The sequence below is a fragment of the Musca autumnalis genome, unplaced genomic scaffold, assembly GCF_047663935.1.
Source record: "Musca autumnalis isolate F117 unplaced genomic scaffold, ASM4766393v1 scaffold_5, whole genome shotgun sequence".
In the NCBI taxonomy this organism is placed as follows: Eukaryota; Metazoa; Arthropoda; class Insecta; order Diptera; family Muscidae; genus Musca; species Musca autumnalis.
In genome coordinates this window covers 78,024,757-78,047,065 of record NW_027412088.1, presented here as the reverse complement: position 1 = coordinate 78,047,065, position 22,309 = coordinate 78,024,757, and the positions used below count along the sequence as shown (strand labels likewise).

The following is a 22,309-nucleotide window of genomic DNA, read 5'->3' as shown; positions in this document are numbered from 1 at the left end:
CATTAAACTGCACTTTTGCGAAAATTTTTCAAATTTCACACATTTTTGTGAGGATTTCATTTTTTAGCCACAACTATGAACTGTTAGTCTTTTTTATCGATTGAACCATAATTGCGGCCTTCAGTGAAAACGCACCTTTGGTCACATACAAATTACTATGTTAGCAAAGATCGCTAGGGTGGCACGGATTAACGTTAACCGATTGGATTTTGGATGAAATGAAAAAATAGGAGGTGGGAGTCCAAAAAACAAATTGTTTTGGACACATGTGGAACCACCCGAAGCTGTAACCGATGAGGGCTATCTTCAAACTTGATATATGTTACCAAGTGCAAACGAGTCAGACCGACAGACGGACTGACTAAAGTGACTCCAAATTGTCTAAAACAGATTTCGTTCAAACATTCTGAAATCTAAATTGTGAGTCACTGTTGATGTGAAAGTGTGAGATAAGAGATATACAACCTAGTAGGTTGTAATAAAAGGGTAGAGATATTGCTAATTTCGCGAAAAATTATTGTGCTTGTTTAGTAGTTGTTACAAAAAGAATATTTTCTATTAGAAAAATAAAACAAAACATGTTAAAGCCATCTTAATACTTAATTTTTAAATAAACAAGTAAAAAAAATATCTGTCGGCTTTGCCGCCAGAGGTATACCATCAGCCTATGTGAATTGAAACTTTCATCTACGGACAGATCGGATAGGATCTTTTCAGAATTTTGTGGCCCTTTTTTACACATTTGAACTTACAGACAAAAATGTGGATTAGGAATTAAGTTCAAAAGCGGAGCAGATACTTGAAGGAATAGACCGACATAGTCCATTATGAAAGTGGATTTTATTTTGTATAACATTTGGACCAGTATGCCAGGAAGCATGAAATTGTCCACGGAAAACATAAAACCGCTATAAACATGACCACAACGAATAGCATCGGCATACATTTCGAAAAGACCCAAAACTGCACTTAAACACAAATGTTGAACTTTTGCAGGGAAGGCACATTAAGGAGATGACAAATATGGGCCATTTTAGAAGTTAAAATAAATTTAGACAAAATATAAAATGATCCAAAGTTTGGAACAAATTGGTTACCCCGTTCAAGAAAGTGTATGGAGGATACCATTTCAGTGACTTTTTTTAAATTTTGGGGGGAAGTACTGGAAGTTGTGGACCGGTATTGCCCATCTTCAAACTGAAACTAACTTTGGACAAAGTATGACGAAGTCCAAATTTCGGACCAAATCGGTTGACCCGTTCGAGTACTATAGTGTGCTCCAGTCACTACACATGGTGCCATAGGGATTTTTACAACTTTGGGGCTATTTGCTCAGGAAGTATTTACTTGCCCCTAAAAAACTTGTACCATCGAAGGGGGGGGGGGGGGGGCATTGAATACAAGTTGTTACAACTCAAATTAATGCGATTCGAGTGCTGGTCCTAAACTGAACTTTTCCAAAATTTTGTGTGGGAGGTACCCGAAGGACTGGACAAATATAGTCCATACTCGATCCTGATCTATACCTGTGTAGATATATTAGGATGTGTAAAGTATGGACCAAATCGGTCATTCCCTTATTAGAGTTATTGTGCGCACAATTTTTCCGAACATTTTTGAACTTTTGTGGGGGAGATATCTGAAGGAGTGGACCGATATGGCTTATCTCCGAACGTAAACTAAGTTTGGACAAAATATTACGAAGGCCAAATGTTGCACCGAATCGATCCGTTGGAGAGTTATCTTGCTCTCCAACAACTACACACGGTGTCATTGGTTTTTTTTTATGCAACTTTCAGGCTATTTTCTCAGGGAGCATAGACTTGCCCCTGATGAAACTTGTACCGTCGTATGGGGGGCATTGAATACAAATTGTTACAACAAAAGCAAAGTGATTCGAGAGCTGGTCCAAAACTGAACTTTTCCGAAATTTTGTGTGGGAGGTACCCGAAGGAGTGCACCGATTGGGTCCATATTGGAACCTCATCTAAGTCTGGTAGAAATTTCAGGATGTGCAAAGTATAGACTAAACCGGTTACTCCCTTCAAGAGTTATCGTGCGCATACATTTTCCGAACTTTTGTGGGGGAGGTACCCGAAGGAGTGGACGGATATGGCCCATCTTCGAACTTAAACTAAGTTTAGGAAAAATATTACGATACCCATTTGGTTCGAATCGGTTAGTCCGTTCGAGAGTTATCGTGCGCACCAGCCAGCCTGAAAGACAGACGGACGGACATTGCTAAATCGACTCCAAATTGTCTGAAACGGATTTCGTCCAAACATACTTGGGGTCTAAAACCATTATTTCGATGAGGCATATTTTGCCCGTATGAAAGTGTATATACCCTCGTTAGCATAAATGCTGAGGGTATAATTAAATTAAAATAAATTAAATGTTAAATAAAAATTGTGTCAAAGTTATATTTATATCTCCAAAACTCGACGAGTTACAGCTCATTTACTCCGACTTTGGCATAATTAAACAAAATCATTTTTTGAGTTTATGAAGCAGTAAAGCACTTCAAATCAGGCTTGATCTTGCACAGAAATTAAGCCGTGATATCTGGCTAGCTGTTTGCAAAATATGCTCCGATTTTGTTTATTTTTGTTATTGCTTCAAAGTCAAATTTCAATCGCCAACTTAAAAGGCGTTTTTCCCGACACTAGATGTTTTGAGATGTCTCTATATTTGAGTAAATGAGCGATGTAATATTTGCTTGGCTTGCTGACCCACCCCATACTGAAGGCATCGTTAATTTTATGTTTTGAATAAAATTATTTTGAAGCTAAATTTATTTCATCAATATTTTTGCTACAGTGATGCGACACTGCTGACGCTTCATATTTAGCGTCTGTATTTAAATGACTTGATATGAGATACAGTGACGCAGTAGCAAAAATTTCCAAAAATAAAACAAATGTTCAAACAAAAATAGCTGAATTAATTTAATAATATTGTGCAGAAAACGAGATTTGCAATGATAGAGCAAATAATACTGTTTGTCTAATTAATGATCTATTTATACCCTACCCCATAGAATGGATGGTACAGTTTGTTTTGTTTTTCGTTTGGAACACAATGGAATAATCATTTGCGACCTTATAACGTGCATATATTCTTAATTAATTTTGAGTCGATCTATGCAAGTCCGTCCGTCTGTGGTAATCACTTTAATATCCAGAAAAGTTGACAAATAGGTCATGTTCGAAGATAGGCTACATCGGCCCAAACGATTTCAGGTATTTTGGCCTTTTTATTTACATTTCCAGACCGAATTAGCTATAATTTGGCATTACAGTTTCGAAGTGGTCAAATAACTTCTCCACCAAAAATTGTGGACATAGGTCCTCGTTTTGGAATAGCTCACATATAACTGTACAGCCCGATTTGAGTTATTTTTTTAAGTTTTTAGGTACATTGTCAGACCGAATTAGCTGTATTTGGGGTACTTAGAAGTCAAAATACTTCTCCGCCGAATATTATAGACAAAGGTCGACGTTTAGGTATAGCCCCCTCCACAAATTGTGAAAATTACTACTCTCGTAACAGATGGAAAACTTGTTATTTTCATATTAATCCAGGATATATTATGGTGGGGAATATAACAAATTCGGCCTGTCGAACTTATCGCTTTTTTATATTCTTAAATTTATCATTCCATTTGTAAGACATTGAAATATTCATCGAAAACCAAATAAAGCATAACATTCTGTTTCCGTCTGTCTGTTGAAATCAAGATGCAACTCTCAGTATTTAACATAAAGCTTTATAATTTGTTATAGTAGCTTCTACCGAATTTTCGGTATTTTGAACGTTGTAGACTCAATGTCTCACCGAAATGACTGAAATTTGGTATTTATTCTTCCTAATAGGTTTAAACTTTCCACCTAAAGTTGGTAGGTACAGTTCCACGTCTTCATATAACCCCCTCATAGATTAGTACCTCCCGATTTTCGGTATTTTGAAGGACTTTGCCTCAATATCCGACCGAACTGGCAAAAAATTTGGTATCTAGTCTTCGTTGTGGGTATACAATTTTCCACCTTAAATTTGTCGATATAGGTCGCCGACTTCTTATAGCCCCCCCTAGAACGGTATATTCCAATTTTCGGTATTGTCACACCGAAATGGCTGAAATTTGGTTCTTAGTCTTCATTGGCGGTATATAACTTTACACCTGAAATTTGTCGCTGCAGGTCCACGCCACCATATAACCCTCATAGAACGGCACCTTCCGATTTTCGGAATTTTCATGGTTCTGTCCTCAATATCCCGGCGTAATGGCTGAAATTAGGTATTTAGTCTTCGTTGCGGACACATAACTTTCCACCTGAAATTTGGAGGGTATAGGTCCACGTTTTGATATAGTCCCCATAGAACGGTAGCTCCCGATTTTCGGTATTTTGAAGATTGTTATTTTGAAAGTTGTAGCCACAATATCCCACCGAAATGACTGAAACTTAGTATTTGGTTTTCGTGAAGGGTATAAAAATTTCACCTAAAATTTATAGATTTAGGTCCTCGTCTTTACCATCCGATTTTCGGTATTTTGAAGTTTGTGGCTACAATATCCCACCAAAATGACTGAAATTTAGTATTTGGTTTTCGTGAATGGTATAAAATTTTTCACCTAAAATTTTTAGATTTAGGTCCACCTCTTTATATAGCTCCCATAGAATGGTACCTCCGCATTTTCGGTATTTTGAAGGTTGTGGCCTCAATATAACACTTAAATGGTATTTGGTCTTCGTTAAAGGTATAACAATTTTGAACTGAAAATTGTCGGTATAGGTCCACATCTTCATATAGCCCCCCTAGAACGATACATCCCGATTTGCTATACATTGAAGGTTGTGGCCTCAATATCCCACCGAAACATCTGAAATTTGGTATTTAGATTTGGTTGAGGGTATAAAACTTTCCCTCTGAAATATGTAGTTTTAGGTCCACGTCTTCATATAGCCCCCATAGAACGGTACCACCCGATTTTCCGTATTTTAAAGGTTGTGGCTTTTAGTATTAGTCTTTGTTATAAGTAAAAGCTTTCTGTCTGAAATAAGTCGGTATATGTCCCCGTTTCGAAGTAGCCCCCCAAGAACGGTACCTCCCGATTTTCGTAATTCTGAAGGTTGTGACGTCAATATCCCACCGAAAGACTGACATTTGTTATTTAGTCTTCCATGTGGTTATAAAATATTCCGGAAGGGAATTATCAGTATTGGTCCGCTGGTTTCTATATCTCCCAAAGAAGCGTACCTCTTAATTTTCGATATTTTGAATGTTTTACCCAAATATCGGACATTTGGTATTTAGTCTTCTTTGTGTTTAAAAACTTTCCGCCAGAAATTTGTAGGTATATATCGACGTTTTGATATAGCCCCGTGGAACGGTACATCCCGAATTTCGATATTTTGAAGGTTAGCCACATTGTCTCACTGAACTTGCTGCAATTTGGTATTTAGTCTTCTTCATAAACGAAAGGAAACTATTTGTTCCATTTTACTTCACTTCAACTCTTGGTGGAGGGTATAACAAGTTCGGCCTTGCCGAACTTAACGCCGTTCTTACTTGTTGTAGTTGACAGTATGCTTAACTTTTAGGCGATTCGGTATCTGTGGACCAAAATGGACCATTTCGTATGTTCCAGAAAGTTATTTGCTGATATATTTGCTACATTATTGTGGTTGATTGTATTCTTGAATTTTGAACGGTTTAGTATCTATCGAGCGGGAACCGAGAAAAAAGGATAAAGATCGAATTTGTTTCTGTAGAGTTTGTATGTTCACAATTATTATTCTTTAAGAGAAGAACTGCAACTTTTATTCCACGTGTAAACCCAAATTCTTAGCGGTTTAGAAGATATGTACCTGACAAAATTATCCCTTGTGACAGCAAGGTCTTTGGGGCCCATAACCGTAAAAGTGGAAGTTATTGTTAAAGACCATGGGACGCGCGTCTTCTTATTTCTGGTCTTATACCACGTTGCGATGTCAGAATATGGTTAATAAGCCATGGCTCAAAAAGTGCCAACCAGTATAATAAAATAATGTTGTGGCGGCGATATGTGCCTTACTTTAACCGAATGAATTAAATAGTCCGGTCAAAATAGACATTGAAATAGCAAAAATTCCCACAGAGCTGAATTTTGGTGGAGAGCTAGGGTTTGCCATTAGAAGCAAAGTCCTAAAAGTCCCCATCGATGCCTTGTGTGCAAAAAAAATTATTCGGGGTCAAAGGTCAAATTTTAAGGGTTTTTAGGTTTTCGGATTTATTTCTTGAAAACGGTTGATCTAATCAAAAAGTGACTAAAGTAAATATTGTAGACACAAAAATTATCTACGAGTTTGACCTTTATAATTTTTTTCCTAGAAGGAACCATTCTTGAGATATAGCTGTTCTAAAAAATACATGATTTTTATGCACTTATAAGGGAAATATGCACATATTCAGACGAACCGGCAAAAATAAGCGAAGTAATCGGGTCTGCCCCACAAAAAAAAATATATATATTTTCTTGAAGAGCGAAATTATATCTATCTTCTAAAAAAAATTCCAACAAAATCGGAGCGTGTTTAGTAGAGTTATTCAACGTTAGAGTTATTTTATGCGAAAATAGCCCATTTAACCCACATGTATAATCGAAAGCCCAACGGGAACGACCCCCAACGAAAACTCTCCGATTTTTTCAAGTTTTGTCCGAAGGTAGGGTTTGTTGCACTGATTACGGAAATGTATAATTTTCAACGGTTGCGGATCCGGTTCTCCGGTTATTCGACCCGAAAGGCCAAATTTAAAAACCGGGTTAGACTCGGTTCTACTGAACCGATTACTGCAAAGTGGATATCGTTTGAAAGCTTACGGAAGTATCTAACACATAGTGTCGTTACTTTAACCGGCTCGCCTCATAATGTACTTACGCGGCTAATTTTTTATTTAACCTTTAGATCGCGATATCTCGAAAATGGTAAGTCTTTTTTAAGAACCATAAAGACCACTCTTGTAGACAATTATTGAATCTACAATTTTCACTTTAGCCGGTTTTTGCTAAGTCTTACCGTTTTTGAGAAAAATTAAAAAACTGAATAATGCCTCCAAAAATGACCTTTGACCCCGAATAACTTGTTTTGCACACATGGGATCGATGGGGACTTTTAGTACGTTGCTTCTAATAGCTAACCCTAGCTCTCCACCAAAATTCAGCTTTGTGGGAATTTTTGCTATTTCCCCCTTATACGCCTGTCTATTTTGACCGGACTAAAAAGTATGAATATAAAAGTCAATAAACCTAGACTTGATTACTACAGATACAAGTTATTGCTTATTCGGCTTATTCGACAGCACTCGTTGTTCCGCTGTCTTGCAATACTGGAATGCTTTCACTTTAATGTCGTATCAAGCTACAACAGTCGTTGAACTTTGTTGTTTATTTGAGTGTAACGTTAACTTATATGTTCGCCCGATTTGTGGTATTTGGTGCACCAAACACCAAAATTCTGTACAATTTTGATGAAGCTTGGAAAATGTCGTCGAAGTTAAACTAGAAATATTTGTGCCAAATTATTCTGAAATCGGTTCAGATTTGGATATAGCTCCCATATATATGTTCGCCCGATTTGAGGTATTTTGTGCACCAAACTCTAATTCTTTTAATTTTTCTCTTATATTTTACCCCGATTTTATGTACTATTTATTATACAGATATTTTGATTAAATTTGGAAAATGGTCTAGAAAAAATTTCGTTTAGGATAGCATATAGTCGGCTCTGCCCGACTTTAATGTTTTCATCACTGGTTTTTTGCTGTGTTGATGCTGCTCATCAGAAAAATATATTATTATATTTTCCGATTTTTTTTACTAACGGTTCCAGAGATATCAGCAAAAGTCGAATTCTGCAAAAACTATGTGCAAAGAAATTCTCATAATTTCCTTAATATTGATCCAAATATTTTATGTTTTTGTATACCCTCAGTATTTATACTAACGAGTCAAAATGAGTCTCATCGAAATAATGGTCCGTTTCAGAAAATTTGGAGTTGCTTTAGCCATGTCCGTCCGTCAGCCTGTCTGTTTGGCTGACTGGAGCGCACGATACAAAATTTGGCTTTCGCAGATGGGTTATATCGGTCCACTCCTTCCTGTACCCTCCCCACAAAAGTTCAAACATATTCGGAAAATTTATGCTCACGATAACTCTTGAAGGGAGTGATCGATTTGGTCCATACTTTGCACATCGTAAAATTTCAAACTTGGTTTAAGTTCCAAGATAACCCAAATCGGTCCACTTCTTTAAGTAACCACCCCCTTTGGAATCCTGTGCTCTAAGGATAATTGTTAAATACCAAAGTTTTATTCGATATTTAATAGTCTAAAGTCCAGATTAGAGTCCCGGAATTTTCTATATGAATTTAGATTACACTGTGTGCGATTTTTTGAGTCATGGTTTATTAACCATATTCCGACACCGCAGCGTGATAGAATACCAAAAATAAGAAGACACGTGTACCGGCGATTTTTCATATCACTTTAATTTTCGCGGTTATGGGCCCACAAAGGCCTGAGGCATTAATGTCAAAAGTGATCATTTTGTGGGGCTCATATCTTCTAAATCGCTGAGAATTTGGGTTTACTCGTGGAAGCAAAGTTGTAGCTCTCGTCTTAAAGAATAATAATTGTGAACATATAAAATCGATGGACCAGAATCTCAGAAAAAAGTATAAAAATCGAATATTTTCAAAAGTTTTCGCTATTTTCGCCAATAAGGAGCGTTCATAGACAGTTCGTATGTTTCAGAAAGTTGTTTACTGATATTTTTGCAACATTAATGTGGTTAATTCTTTTATTGAATTTTCAACGGTTTAGTTTCTATGGAGCAGAAACTGAGAAAAGATGATAAAAATCCCAATTGTATTGCTATTTTGGCCATTAAGAACCAATTCTACAGAGTTCGTATGTTCTAGAAAGTTTTTTTGAGATCTAAGGTAATTTTCCAGGTGGTTGTTTGCTTCAATTCTGCTCGGTTTGAAATATGTAGCCTAAAATTATAGGGGAAATTTGACCTTGAAGTTGAGGTTCAATGGATTTTATGTGTGCACAATTATTATTGTTTAAGTCGAGAGCTTCAACTTTGCTTCCACGATTAAACCCAAATTCTCAGCGATTTAGAAGATATGAGCCCCACAAAATGATCCCTTTTGACATCAATGCCTCAGGCCTTTGTTGACCCATAACCGCGAAAGTTGAAGTGATAGGAAAAATCGCCGGGACACGTATCTTCTTATATTTGTTCTTCTATCACGCTGCGGTGTCAGAATATGGTTAATAATTTTCGTGTTGAATAGTGTTACTTAAGCTGATGGGGTCCGATAAGAATTTAAACATATTTGTAAAAAATAACTAGTTTTACTAGGTAATATATATGTTTAGAGACGGTATTATGCCAAAGCACCCTGTTATACGACACTTCTGTGGGCGATTCTCTAACTCATTTTTTTAGTTACCGACAAGAATCGTTAACATTAAAACGCAAAATTATGAATGAAAAGTTCAAATAAAAGTTGACAACACTCTTGCTATCGGTAGAACTTTGCGACTTTTAATTCGTCGCTAACTTACCGAAAAATATCGTTAATTGCCGGAATTAAAAGCATTTTAATTTTACCGATTTTTGTCGGTAACTCAAAAAATGTTTTAGAGAATCGCACTACTGGTGTGTATATGGTGCGATTTTGACATAATATCTGTCCGGCTAGTTCTTGGATCTGATGAATAACTCAATCTCATCCATCCAGTACCATTTCTATCCTCCAGGGCAATATAAAATCCTTCTACATTTTGGGTCAAATGTTTTGTATAAGGGGACAAATTCTTTTTTTTTCTACCTGGTGGGTATATTAAGTTTGTCATTCAGTTTGTAACACATCGAACTAATCATTTGCGACCTTATTAAGTATATATATTCTTGATCACGATAAAATTCTAAGACGATCTAGCCATGTCCGTCTGTCCGTCTGTTGTAATCACTCTAGCGTCCGCAATAATTGAGATAGAGTGCTGAAATTTTGCATCCGTGGGTCTTTTTTCCATAGGCAGGTCAAGTTCGAAGATGGGCTATATCGGTCCACTCTTTGGTATAGCCTCCGGATTTGAGGTATTTTGACGTTCTTCGCCACATTTGCAGACCGAATTAGCTATAATTTGGCACTTAGGGTTCCTAGTGATCAACAAACTTATATCCCAAAGGATATGGGCATAGGTCCATGTTTTGGTATAGTCCCCATATAACGGTACCTCCCGATTTGCGGTATTTTGAGAATTTTAGCCACAGTTTTTAACCGAACTATCTGCAATTTGACATTTGAGGTTCTCAGTGGTCATGAAACATCTCCACCAAACATCGTCAACATAGGTCCATGTTTTGGTATAGCCCCCATATAACGGTACCTCCCGATTTTCGGTATTTTGAGAATTTTAGCCACAGTTTGTAACCGAACTATCTGCAATTTGACAATTGAGGTTCTCAGTGGTCATGAAACATCTTCACGAAACATCGTCAACATAGGTCCATGTTTTGGTATGGCCCCTTTTATAACCGTACCTCCCGATTTTCGGTATTTTGAGCATTTTTGTTACAATTTTTAACCGAACTAGCTGTAATTTGACATTTGAGGTTCTCAGTGGTCATGAAACATTTCCACGAAACATCGTCAACATAGGTCCATGTTTTGGTATAGCCCCCATATATCGGTACTTCCCGATTTTCGGTATTTTGAGAATTTTAGCTACAATTTTTTATCGACCTAGCTGTAATTTGCCATTTGAGGTTCACAGTGGTCATGAAACATCTCCACCAAACATCGTCAACATATGTCCATGTTTTGGTATAGCCCCCATATAACGGTACCTCCCGATTTTCGGTATTTTGAGAATTTTAGCTACAGTTTTTAACCGAAATAGCTGTAATTTGACATTTGAAGTTCTCAGTGGTCAAAAAACATCTCCAACGAAACATCGTCAACATAGGTCCATGTTTTGGTATAGCCCCCATATAACGGTATCTCCCGATTTTCGGTATTTTGAAAATTGTAGCTGCAATTTTTAACCGAACTAGCTGTAATTTGACATTTAAAGTTCTCAGTGGTCATAAAACATCTCAAAAAGAACATCGTCCACATAGGTCCGTGTTTTGGTATAGCCCCCATATAACGGTATCTCCCGATGTTCGGTATTTTGAGAATTTTAGCTGCAATTTTTAACCGAACTAGCTGTAATGATCGGTATTTTTAAAATTTTAGCTACAATTTTGTCTATTCAAAAATAATCGTCAATATAGATCCATATTTTGGAATATCCCCCATACAACAATACCTCCCGATTTTCGGTATTTTGAGAATTTTAGCTGCAATTTTTAACCGAACTAGCTGTAATTTGACATTTAAAGTTCTCAGTGGTCATAAAACATCTCAAAAGGAACATCGTCCACATAGGTCCATGTTTGGTATAGCCCCCATATAACGGTATCTCCCGATTTTCGGTATTTTGAGAATTTTAGCTGCAATTTTTAACCGTACTAGCTGTAATGATCAGTATTTTTGAGAATTTTAGCTACAATTTTGTCTATTCAAAAATAATCGTCAATATAGAGTCATGTTTTGGTATATCCCCCATATAACAGTACCTCCCGATTTTCGGGACTTTTCAGTGGTCACGAAATTTCTTCACTAAAATTCGTCAATATGGGTCCATTTTTGAGGGTCTACATTGTTTTGATGAAACTACCCTCAATTTGACTCTTGAAGTTCACTGCAGCTATAAAACTTTTCCGCCAAAAAATTTAAAGATAGGTTGACTCTTTGATATAGCCCCGTTGGTGGTACCTTTCACCTAGCTGAACGCATTTTTTTAGATTAGATTAGATAACACTGTGCAACAAAATGGAGGTGAAAGTCTGGGGCACGGAAAATTCCTCTTGGGGGAAAAAGACCTTGGTGAGTATATTATGAACCCCGAAGGACAGATCCGCCGTGAGTAGAACTTCCGCGTTATGGCGTGATGAAATTTTTGTTAGAGACCCTGTGGGCCATCAGGAATTAGCGTTATATCTTTGTTCACAGTTGCTTAAGTGCTCTACAAAAACAACAAACAAAGATATAATGCTAATTCATGATGGCTTACAGGGTCTCTTGCAAAAACTTCATCACGCCATAACGCGAAAGTTCGACTCACGGCGCATCTGTCCTTCGGGCTTTTTAATATACACACACCAAGGGCTTTCATCTCCAAAAGGAATTATGCCCCAACATTTGTGTTCACAGTGTTATTTAAGCAATAGTTGGAGGCAGTAGGAGTCTATCCATTGTCGAAAAGTTGTTCCACCTAAAATTGTGAAAGGACCCTAATTATTCCATTTTAATAAGGACTATTTTGGTGGAGGGTATAAAAAGTTCGGCCCGGCCGAACTTAACGTCTTTTTGCTTGTTTTATTTATAGATCATTTTATGTGGAATTTATTTTCTATTTCAACGCACTTCATATTTTTATTTTATTTCGCTATATGTTGGATTTGAACACACGAACTTCTGCTTTGTAGCCGAACACACTACATACTAGGCAACGCACACGAATATTAAAGGTTGTTAAAAAGCTTACATAAGCACTACCAAATATTCGATGTCTTGTTTAACAAAAAGTACCCGGCCCGCGGTGAGCGTTGAACACACAACCCTCTGATTTGTAGTCGGACACACTAGCTCTGTGCCACCGTACTCATAACTTAGTAAGGAGTAATATAAGTAGTTATTTCTATTTACATTACTTTGTCATGGGTTACATAATGACTAACGAATCTGAATTTTTGCTGCATTGGTATGAATCGGAGGGGTTTGTATTGATTTATCGGTGTCAAGTCTTATTTTAACATCTGTTGATGACTTCTGATAGATCTGCTTAATAATTCGTATAATTATTTGATCATCTCCTGTAGGAGATATTGGTGTCCTTACACCTCCTTCCCATCTTATGGCGATTTTAGTTCTTTTTACGCGGTATCCTGCTCTGTTTTAGATATTGTGCTTGTATAAGTTCGATACATTGGTTACGCTAATGTATAGGTTCGATACATTGGTTTCCCCGTCGTCAGCATTACAATTAACCACCTTAATTGGCCGCTCTTTGGAGCTCAATGGGGAAATCTTCTCTGCCTTTCTTTTAGGAGTCATATTCGCCTGGGTCGGATGCTGGGAGAGAATGCCAATTCTTTCCCACACTCTCTCCTAAAAGTCATATTCGCTTAGTTCGGATGCAGAGGGGCGCTTTCCAATGCTGCCGTCGTCGTTGTTGATCACAACCTTGTTACCGCTATTATGCTCATTGGACACTTGCTATTTAACTGTCGAAGGAGTCACACTCCTATTGCTTTCGTTTCGTAGCTTCACATACCAAAGGTAACCGTTTCTTATTCAAAGAAACTCACTTTTACCACAAACATATCGAAAATATTTGAAACCGATACACTCGTGTTTGTCTTTTATTTTCTTCTCTTTTCATCCCTGAGCTATCGACGGTCAGTGGTATCACGCCAACAGTGCTTTTCTTATGTTTATTTTTGGACTTCGTTGGATCCACAATTTTCAAAAATTTCCATTTTAGTAAAGCTTTGATATAAATTTCTGGTCATAATTTAAGTGTTTCTTAAAAAATTAGACATGTCTTGTTTTTCGTCATAATTGTCTGTCAAATGTAAACATAGGTGGAATAAAATGTACATTAAGAAATGTCTGATTAAAAACAAGTAAGAACGGCGTTAAGTTCGGCTGGACCGAACTTGTTATACCCTCCACCACAAGTTGTATTGAAGTAAAATGGAATAATTAGTTTCCTTTCGTGTATGAAGAAGACTTAATACTAAATGTCAGCAATTTCGGTAAAACAATGTGAGGCACCAAATTTCTGACGGAAAGTTTTTAGGCTCAAAGAAGACTAAATACCAAATTTCCTATATTTTGGTAAGAGAATGTGGCTAAAACTTAAAAAATACCGAAAATCAAGAAGTACGCTATAGGAAGACGAGGACCTATACTGATAATACTCTTCTGGAATATTTTATAACTCTTGGAAGACGAAATAACGAATTTCAGCCATTTCGGTTGGATATTGACGTCACAATCTTCAGTATTACGAAAATCGGAAGGTAACGTTCTATGGGGGCTATATCGAAACTTGGACCTATACCGACAAATTTTAGTCAGAAATGGGGCAATATGAAAGCGTGGACCTGTACAGATATATCTCTGGCGAACAGTTTAATATCACATTGAAGACTAAATACCAAATTTCAGCCACTTTGGTGGAATATTGAAGACACAACCTTCAAAATACGAAAAATCGGAAGGTACCTTTCCATGGGGGCTATATGAAGGCGTGGACCTATACCGATAAATTTAAAGGGGAAGTTTGAGTACCCCTAACGAAGTCTAAATACCAAATTGCAGCCATTTCGGTGGAATATTGAGGCCACAACGTTCAAAATACCGAAAATTGGGAGGTACCGTTCTGTGGGGCCTATATGAAGGCATGTACCGATACCGACAAAGTTCTGGGGGAAAGTTTTATACCACCAACGCCATTTCGGTGTGATAATGAATCTAAAACCTTCAAAATACCAAAAATCGGGAGGTACCGTTCTATGAGGGCTATATGAAGGAGTGGACCGATACCGACAAAATTCTGGTGAAAAGTTTTTTACCCCTAAAGAAGACTACGTACCAAATTTCAGCCATTTTGGTAGGAAAATGAAGCTAAAACCTTTAAAATACCGAAAATCGGGAGGTACCGTTCTATGGGGGCTATATGAAGGAGTGGACCGATAGCGACAAAATTCTGGAGGAAAGTTTGCTACCCCTAAAGAAGACTACGTACCAAATTTCATTCATTTTGGTAGGATAATTAAGCTAAAACCTTCAAAATACCGAAAATCGGGAGGTACCGTTCTATGGGGGCTATATGAAGGTGTGGACCGATACCGACAAAATTCTAGGGGAAAGTTTTATACCCCTAAAGCAGACTACGTACCAAATTTCAGCCATTTTGGTAGGATATTGAAGCTAAAACCTTAAAAATACCGAAAATCGGGAGGTACCGTTCTATGGGGGCTATATGAAGGTGTGGACCGATACCGGCAAAATTCTGGGGGAAAGTTTTTTACCCCTAAAGAAGACTACGTACCAAATTTAAGCCATTTTGGTAGGATAATGAAGCTAAAACCTTAAAAATACCGAAAATCGGGGCTATATGAAGGTGTGGACCGACACCGACAAAATTCTGGGGGAAAGTTTTTTACCCCTAAAGAAGACTACGTACCAAGTTTTAGCCATTTTGGTAGGATAATGAAGCTAAAACCTTAAAAATACCGAAAATCGGGAGGTACCGTTCTATGGACCGATATATCCCATTTTCAATACCAACCATCCTGCAAGTAATAAAAACTTCTGTACCAAATTTTGACTCTCTATCTTTAAAATTGCGAGCTGTATCTTGATTTCAACAGACAGACGGACGGACGGACGGACAGACGGACATGGTCAAATCGACATAGAATTTTATGCTGATCTATAATATATATACTTTATAGGGTCTCCGACGAATATTACGATGTGTTACAAACGGAATGACAAATTTAATTATACCCTCCATATGGTGGAGGGTATAAAAACTGATGCCAATCAATACATAAAAAAACTCCTCAAAAGTGAACTAATAGATATTCGTACCACGGAATTGCAAATATATTTAGCAGGCTAAAACTTGCGTTCCTCCGATATTTTACACATTTTTGTAACATTAGTGTTTATAACTGAATAATCATTTTTAAATTTTAAAGATAGGGTCAATAAAGGATCAAATAACTAAAATAATTATATTTTAAAACTCAAAATGCCCCTAAAAATAGATTGAATGTGATATAGGCATCTGAATTGCAAATGTTTTGAGGAGCACTGTACATTAATTTTTTTTTTTACAAATTTCAAACAAAAGTTTTGGTCCATTTAACCTGCTAAATATTATCTGAACATCTTTTAACATTGCAAGCTTCTTCTTCTTCTTTGTCATAAACTCAACTCTTATTTAAAATTTGGCATTCATCGGACTATTATTGCGTCCTACAGAACAGTTACAAAATTGCGTGAACATTTTTTGATCCATTTCACCCACTAAATATTTTACGATCATCACCAATAACAATAGCGTTCTATTCTGATGGGAAACAGTCCATATTGGCGGCCTGGAGTTTGATTACAATTTATAATGGACAGACGGACGAACGGACTCACATCGCTAAATCGCTTTATCTCGTCGATATACATACATATGAAAAATGGATTACCACATTGGGGGCCTACGACGAATTTTCGCGGTGTTACATGTATTTTTAACAAAACAAACTTATAATACCCTTGCCACATTATGAAGAAGGGTATAATAAATAAACATTCATGAATATGAACATTGCAAACACTATTTGTATGTATTTGTTGCGTAAATCATTTATTGCTTTCTAAATGCATAGGAACATCATCAGCTTTCAAAATTTGCGATAGTTCATTGCAGTTAAAAAATTTATTTAAATTCTTTGTAAAAGTCGCAGTTAATTTTTCCACGAAATACACCGGAAATGGGCTGCAACAAACAAAATATAATTTATTAATAATACACATACACATATATAATTCCTCAACAAACTTCATCAACTTACGCCATTAATCGTGAACACAATAATAAAGGACGTGGTACTGTTAGCTCGTCATCTCCGCTTAGCATTGCCTCTAAAATGCATTCGGCCACATCTTGTCCATTTAAATTGGCAAGTAAATTGACAATTTTTAAAACTTTTAGTAGTTCAAGGACACGTTTATTGGTGGTAAGGAAAGAGGGACAAACGGTGATGGCTTTCACATTACTTTTCGATTGTAGCAAATCGATGCGCAATGAGGATGTCAAATGGCGTAATGCCGATTTTGTGGCCGCATAAACATTGTAAAAAGGAGATGGATACATGGCGGATATAGAGGAAATATTTATGATATAGCCACGATTGAGTTCTTTCATTTTGGGTAAAAATATTTGAGTTGTCTGTGGTGAAGATTAACGAAAGATAAAAAAGCAAAGAATGAAAAAAAAAAATGAATTGAACTTAATTTTTATGAAGCAAAGCTTACCAAAACTGGTGCTGTCAAATTAACATTAATCATACGTTGCACTTCGTCAGCAGGAGGATTTTCGATAGAAGATAATGTTAAAATACCAGCATTATTTACTAGAATTGTGACATCTCCCAAATCGCTTGTTACAAGTTTTTGTAAATTCAACAGCTGTTGATAATCCTGAACATCAACCTGTAATTGTATACCATGGAGAATTATTTATGAACGGTTTGTTGGAAATCGATTTGAGTTTGGACAAAAAATATTACGAGGACCATCGAACAGGTTGATCCATTCGAAAGTTATCGTGCACTCCAGCTGGACAGATAGACAGGACTAAATCGACTCCAAATTGTCTGAAGCGGATTTCGTCCTCTTTTGTTGTCTAATATTGATACTTACCGTATATGCTTTTGCTTTGACATCATACTTTTCCCTTATATATTCAGCTGTTTCTGTAGCCAATTTACCCTGTATATCCACAATGGCTATGTGACAGCCATGTTTAGCCAAAGCTATGGCAATATCACGACCTAAACCACGACCAGATCCAGTAATCTAGATAAGTAATATGTAATTTTTGTTTTACATTCTATGTTAAGCTCAACGGGGACAAACAACTATCTTACCAAAGCTACTTCTCCAAACAGTGATTGAGGACTTTTGCTGGGCTTAAACCATTTGTAAAAATATCCCACAACTGCGATGCAAATAAGTAGGGGATACAATAAAATTTGACAAAGCACAAACAAACTGTGAAGAGCTTCAATTAAAATAAGGCGACTATTCATATCGAACGATGATTTCCAAATGAATAGTAAGTGGGTCGATGACCAATATAAACTTAAGCTAACAGTTTATTTTGTTTAGTTCCGTTTTATTTTATTTTTGTCTATGTTAGCTAACAAATTTATCTAATAAACAAGTAAGAACGGCATTAAGTTCGGCCGAGCCGAACTTTTTATACCCTCCACCACGAACAGAATTGAAGTGAATAGAGAACACAAAATTCCAATAAACAACCAATCTTCAAAAAATCGTAAATGGGGGGGCAAAATACAAAATGTCAGTAGTTATTCCGATTGAATAATGTGGCTAAAACTGTCAAATTATGGCGGATTTATAAAATCGAGAAAATTCCGGAGGAAAGTTTTGTAATTCCAACAAAGAAAGTTTTATATCCCCAACGAAGGTATTGTAGCCAAACCTTTGAAATACCGAAAATTGGGAGGGACCGTTCTATGGGGGCTATATTAAGACGTGGAGCAATACCGAAAAACGTCAGGTGGAAAGTTTTATACGCATAACGAAGACTAACGAAGACAAGGGAGACTTCTCACATATCAATGAGTGCACCCCGATTCATATTAGCTCAATAATATGGGACATATAGTTTATCGCCGAGTCCGAACGGCGCGCCCTAAGACACCACTTGTAGAGAAGTTTTACATGGCTGAATTACTCAAGAAATTTCGCCAACATTACTGAGGGGTATTTTGCCACCGTTGAAAATTTGATGTTGCCTGGCCGGGGGAATCGAACCCACGACCTTCTGCGTGCAAGGCGGGTGTGCATACCATTGCACCACGGTGGCACCCACCCAGCTAACATTTTTTTCCGAATTCGGACAGAATTTCTGAAAAAATATCCGATTCTGATGCAGAATTCGTATCGAATTCGGTACGAAAGTTGTATGGACGTGGTCACAGAATTCGGAAAGAATTTTCTAAGGAAATTCTTAAAAATATTAGAGTTTCGCGACGAATTCCGTCCGTATTCGAAAGTAAATTCTTGGAAAATTCGGAGAAAAATTTAGATTTTCTGACAGAATTCGGTCCAAATTCGGATGAAAATTCTGGAAAATTCGATGAAAAATTTAGATTTTCTTAAGAAAATCCGTCCAAATTCGGAAAGAAATTCTGGAAAAATTCGGAGAAAAGTTCAGATTTTCTGAAAAAATCGGAAACTATTCTGACGCTGACGCCACGTGTCGTACTGTACAGAACAAACCCCACTCAGAGACAATTTTCTTTCAATGTGCTATTTATGGAAGATTCTAATTTCAAACTTTCTAATGATTTTGCCTGTTGTTATCATTTTATGATTAACAGTAGATCAATATGCAGAAGTATACTTCTACATATAATATGTTGAAGCTATCAACACTAGCTTGAATTATTATATGTAGCATTTATATTTAAAAAATTTTAAAATTGTATATGCGAATTTTATGACCAGTCATTTTGTTCTTCGACATCAAACGAAAAAAAATTCCCTCAGAAAATCCATTAGAAATCGGAAAGAATTCGGAATGACGATTCTTAAGATTCTTTAGAAAATGTGCAGAGATTCTTAAAATAAACTTATAGAAAATCGGTCATATTTCTAGGAAACAAGTAAAAAAGTATCAGTCGGCTTTGCCGACAGAGATATACCCTCAGCCTGTGCAAATTGAAACACTTTTTTCACAAAAAGCTTATATATTTAGGGGGTTTCAAAATGTTGGTCTCGTATGAACCGACAAAAATGTTGATTAGGATTAAAGTTCAAAAATTTTGCTGAAAAGGTACTTAAAGGAATGGACCGACATAGACCATGGGGGTGCCATAGGGGGGTTTTACACACTGCGGGCTGTTTTCTCAAGAAGTATGGACTTTTACCATCGTAATTGAGGCAGCGAATGTAAGTTGCTTCAACAAAAATCAAAGTGATTCAATGGCAGGTCTTAAAGTGAACTTATCCAAAATTTTGTGTGGGAGGTACGGGATGGAGTGGACAAATATAGTCCATATTCGAACCTGATCTATATCTGGTAGATATTATGAGAATGTGTAAAGTATGGACCAAATCGGTCACTCCCATCAAGAGTTATCGTGCCCACAATTTTTCCGAATATTTTTCAACTTTTGTGGGGTAGGTACCTGAAGGAGTGGACAGATACGGCTTATCTACGAACTTAAACTATGTTTGGAAACTATATTACGAAGGCTAAATTTTGGCCGGAACCGGCATTTCCGTTCGAGAATTATCTTGCGCTTCCACCCATAAACATCGTGTCATAGGGTTTGTTTTTCAACTTTCAGGCTATTTTTTTTCAGGAAGTATGGACTTGCCCCTGAGGAAACTTGTACCTTCGTATAGGAGACAGTGAATACAAGATGGTACAACAAAAACCAAGGCGATTCGAGAGCAGGTCCTAAACGGAACTTTTCCGAAATTTTGTGTGGGAGGTACCCGAAGGAGTGGACCGATTGTGTCCATATTGGAACCTAACCTAAGTTTTGTAGAAATTACACGATGTGCAAAGTATGGACCAAATCGGTTATTCCCTACAAGAGTTATCGTGCGCACAAGTTTTGCGACAATTTTTGAACATTTGTGGGGGAGGTACCTGAAGGAGTGGACCTATATGGCCCATCTTCGAACTTAAATCGAATCTGGACAAAATATTTCGATACCCAAAATTTGAACCGAATCGATTGATCCGTTCGAGAATTATCGTGCGCACCAGCCAGACAGACCGACAGACAGACGGACGGACATTGCTAGATCTACTCAAAATTGTCTGAAACGGATATCGTACAAACATACTTGGGGTCTAAAACCATTATTTCGATGAGGCACATTTTTGGTCGTATCAAAGTGTAAATACCCTCTTTAGCCTAAAGTCTGAGGGTATAATAACATTATCGTCAATCTTGTAGAGAATTTTCACAGCTACTATATTTTCTTCAGCTCCATTTCGATAGGGCTTGCGGTTTCCGAGCAAAATTGTGAAAACATAATAAAGCACTAAAAATTTGAACTTTGACCGCGATTTATTTTCCGGCGATTTTTTTCGTTTTTTGATTTTTCTCATCTATAAACATTGTAGTTTCAGAATCCGCAAAAACTTCCCAGGTGTAAGCACCTTTCATTTAAAATTAGTTAAGGCGCACAGTGCAAATTTTCTGCCAGTTAGGTCGGATATTGAGGCAAAGTCGTTCAAAATACCTAAAATCGGGAGGGGGTTATATGAAGACGTGAAACTATACCTACCAATTTCAGGTGGAAAGTTTTATACCCATTAGGAAGAATAAATACCAAATTTCAGCCATTTCGGTAGCACATTGAGTCTACAACGTTCAAAATACCGAAAATTCGGAGGTACCCTTCTATGGGGGCTATATCAAAACGTTCACATATGGACAATTTTCAATATCATACATCCTAGAAGTAATAGAAACTACTATACAAAATCATAAAGCTTTATCTTAAATATTGAGAGTTGCATCTTGATTTCAACAGACAGACGGAAACAGAATATTATGTTTTCTTTGGTTTTCGACGAATATTTCAATGTCTTACAAATAGAATGATAAATTTAAGAATATAAAAAAGCGTTAAGTTCGATCAGGTCTAATTTTTTATATTCTCCACCATAATATATCCTGAATTAATATGGAATAACAATTTTTCCATCTGTTACGAAAGTAATAATGTCCACAATTTGTGGTGGGGCTATACCAAAACGTCGTATTTTGACTACTAAGTACCCCAAATACAGCTAATTCGATCTGAAAATGTACCTAAAAACATAAAAAATAACTCAAATGGGGCTGTAGAGTTATATGTGAGCTATTCCAAAACAAGGAAATATGTCCATAATTTTTGGTGGAGAAGTTATTTGACCACTACGAACCATCAATGGCAAATTATAGCTAATTCGGTCTGGAAATGTAGATAAAAAGGCAAAAATACCTGAAATCGTTTGGGCCGATGTAGCCTATCTTCGAACATGACCTATTTGTCAACTTTTCTGGATATTAAAGTGATTACCACAGACGGACGGACTTGCATAGATCGAATCAAAATTAATTAAGAATATATTCACGTTATAAGGTTGCAAATGATTATTCCATTGTGTTCCAAACGGAAAACAAAACAAACTGTATTATCCATTCTATGGGGTAGGGTATAAATAGATCATTAATTAGACAAAAAGTATTATTTGCTCTATCAATGCAAATCTCGTTTTCTGCACAATATTGTTAAATTAATTCAGCTATTTTTGTTTGAACATTTGTTTTATTTCTGGAAATTTTTGCTACTGCGTCACTGTATCTCATTT

General features: G+C 36.7%; 1 protein-coding gene across 1 annotated transcript; it reads right to left on the bottom strand.

Moving 5' to 3' along the window:
- Positions 1-16,728: 16,728 nt before the first annotated feature.
- LOC141406583 (uncharacterized oxidoreductase YoxD-like) lies at positions 16,729-18,060 on the bottom strand. Its single transcript, XM_073992314.1, has 4 exons — positions 17,829-18,060; positions 17,602-17,757; positions 17,215-17,391; positions 16,729-17,128 (listed from the first exon to the last, which is right to left on the bottom strand). Exons 1-4 carry the CDS (start codon positions 17,988-17,990, stop codon positions 16,748-16,750), a joined length of 876 nt encoding a protein of 291 aa, XP_073848415.1. The 5' UTR covers positions 17,991-18,060; the 3' UTR covers positions 16,729-16,747.
- Positions 18,061-22,309: the final 4,249 nt, after the last annotated feature.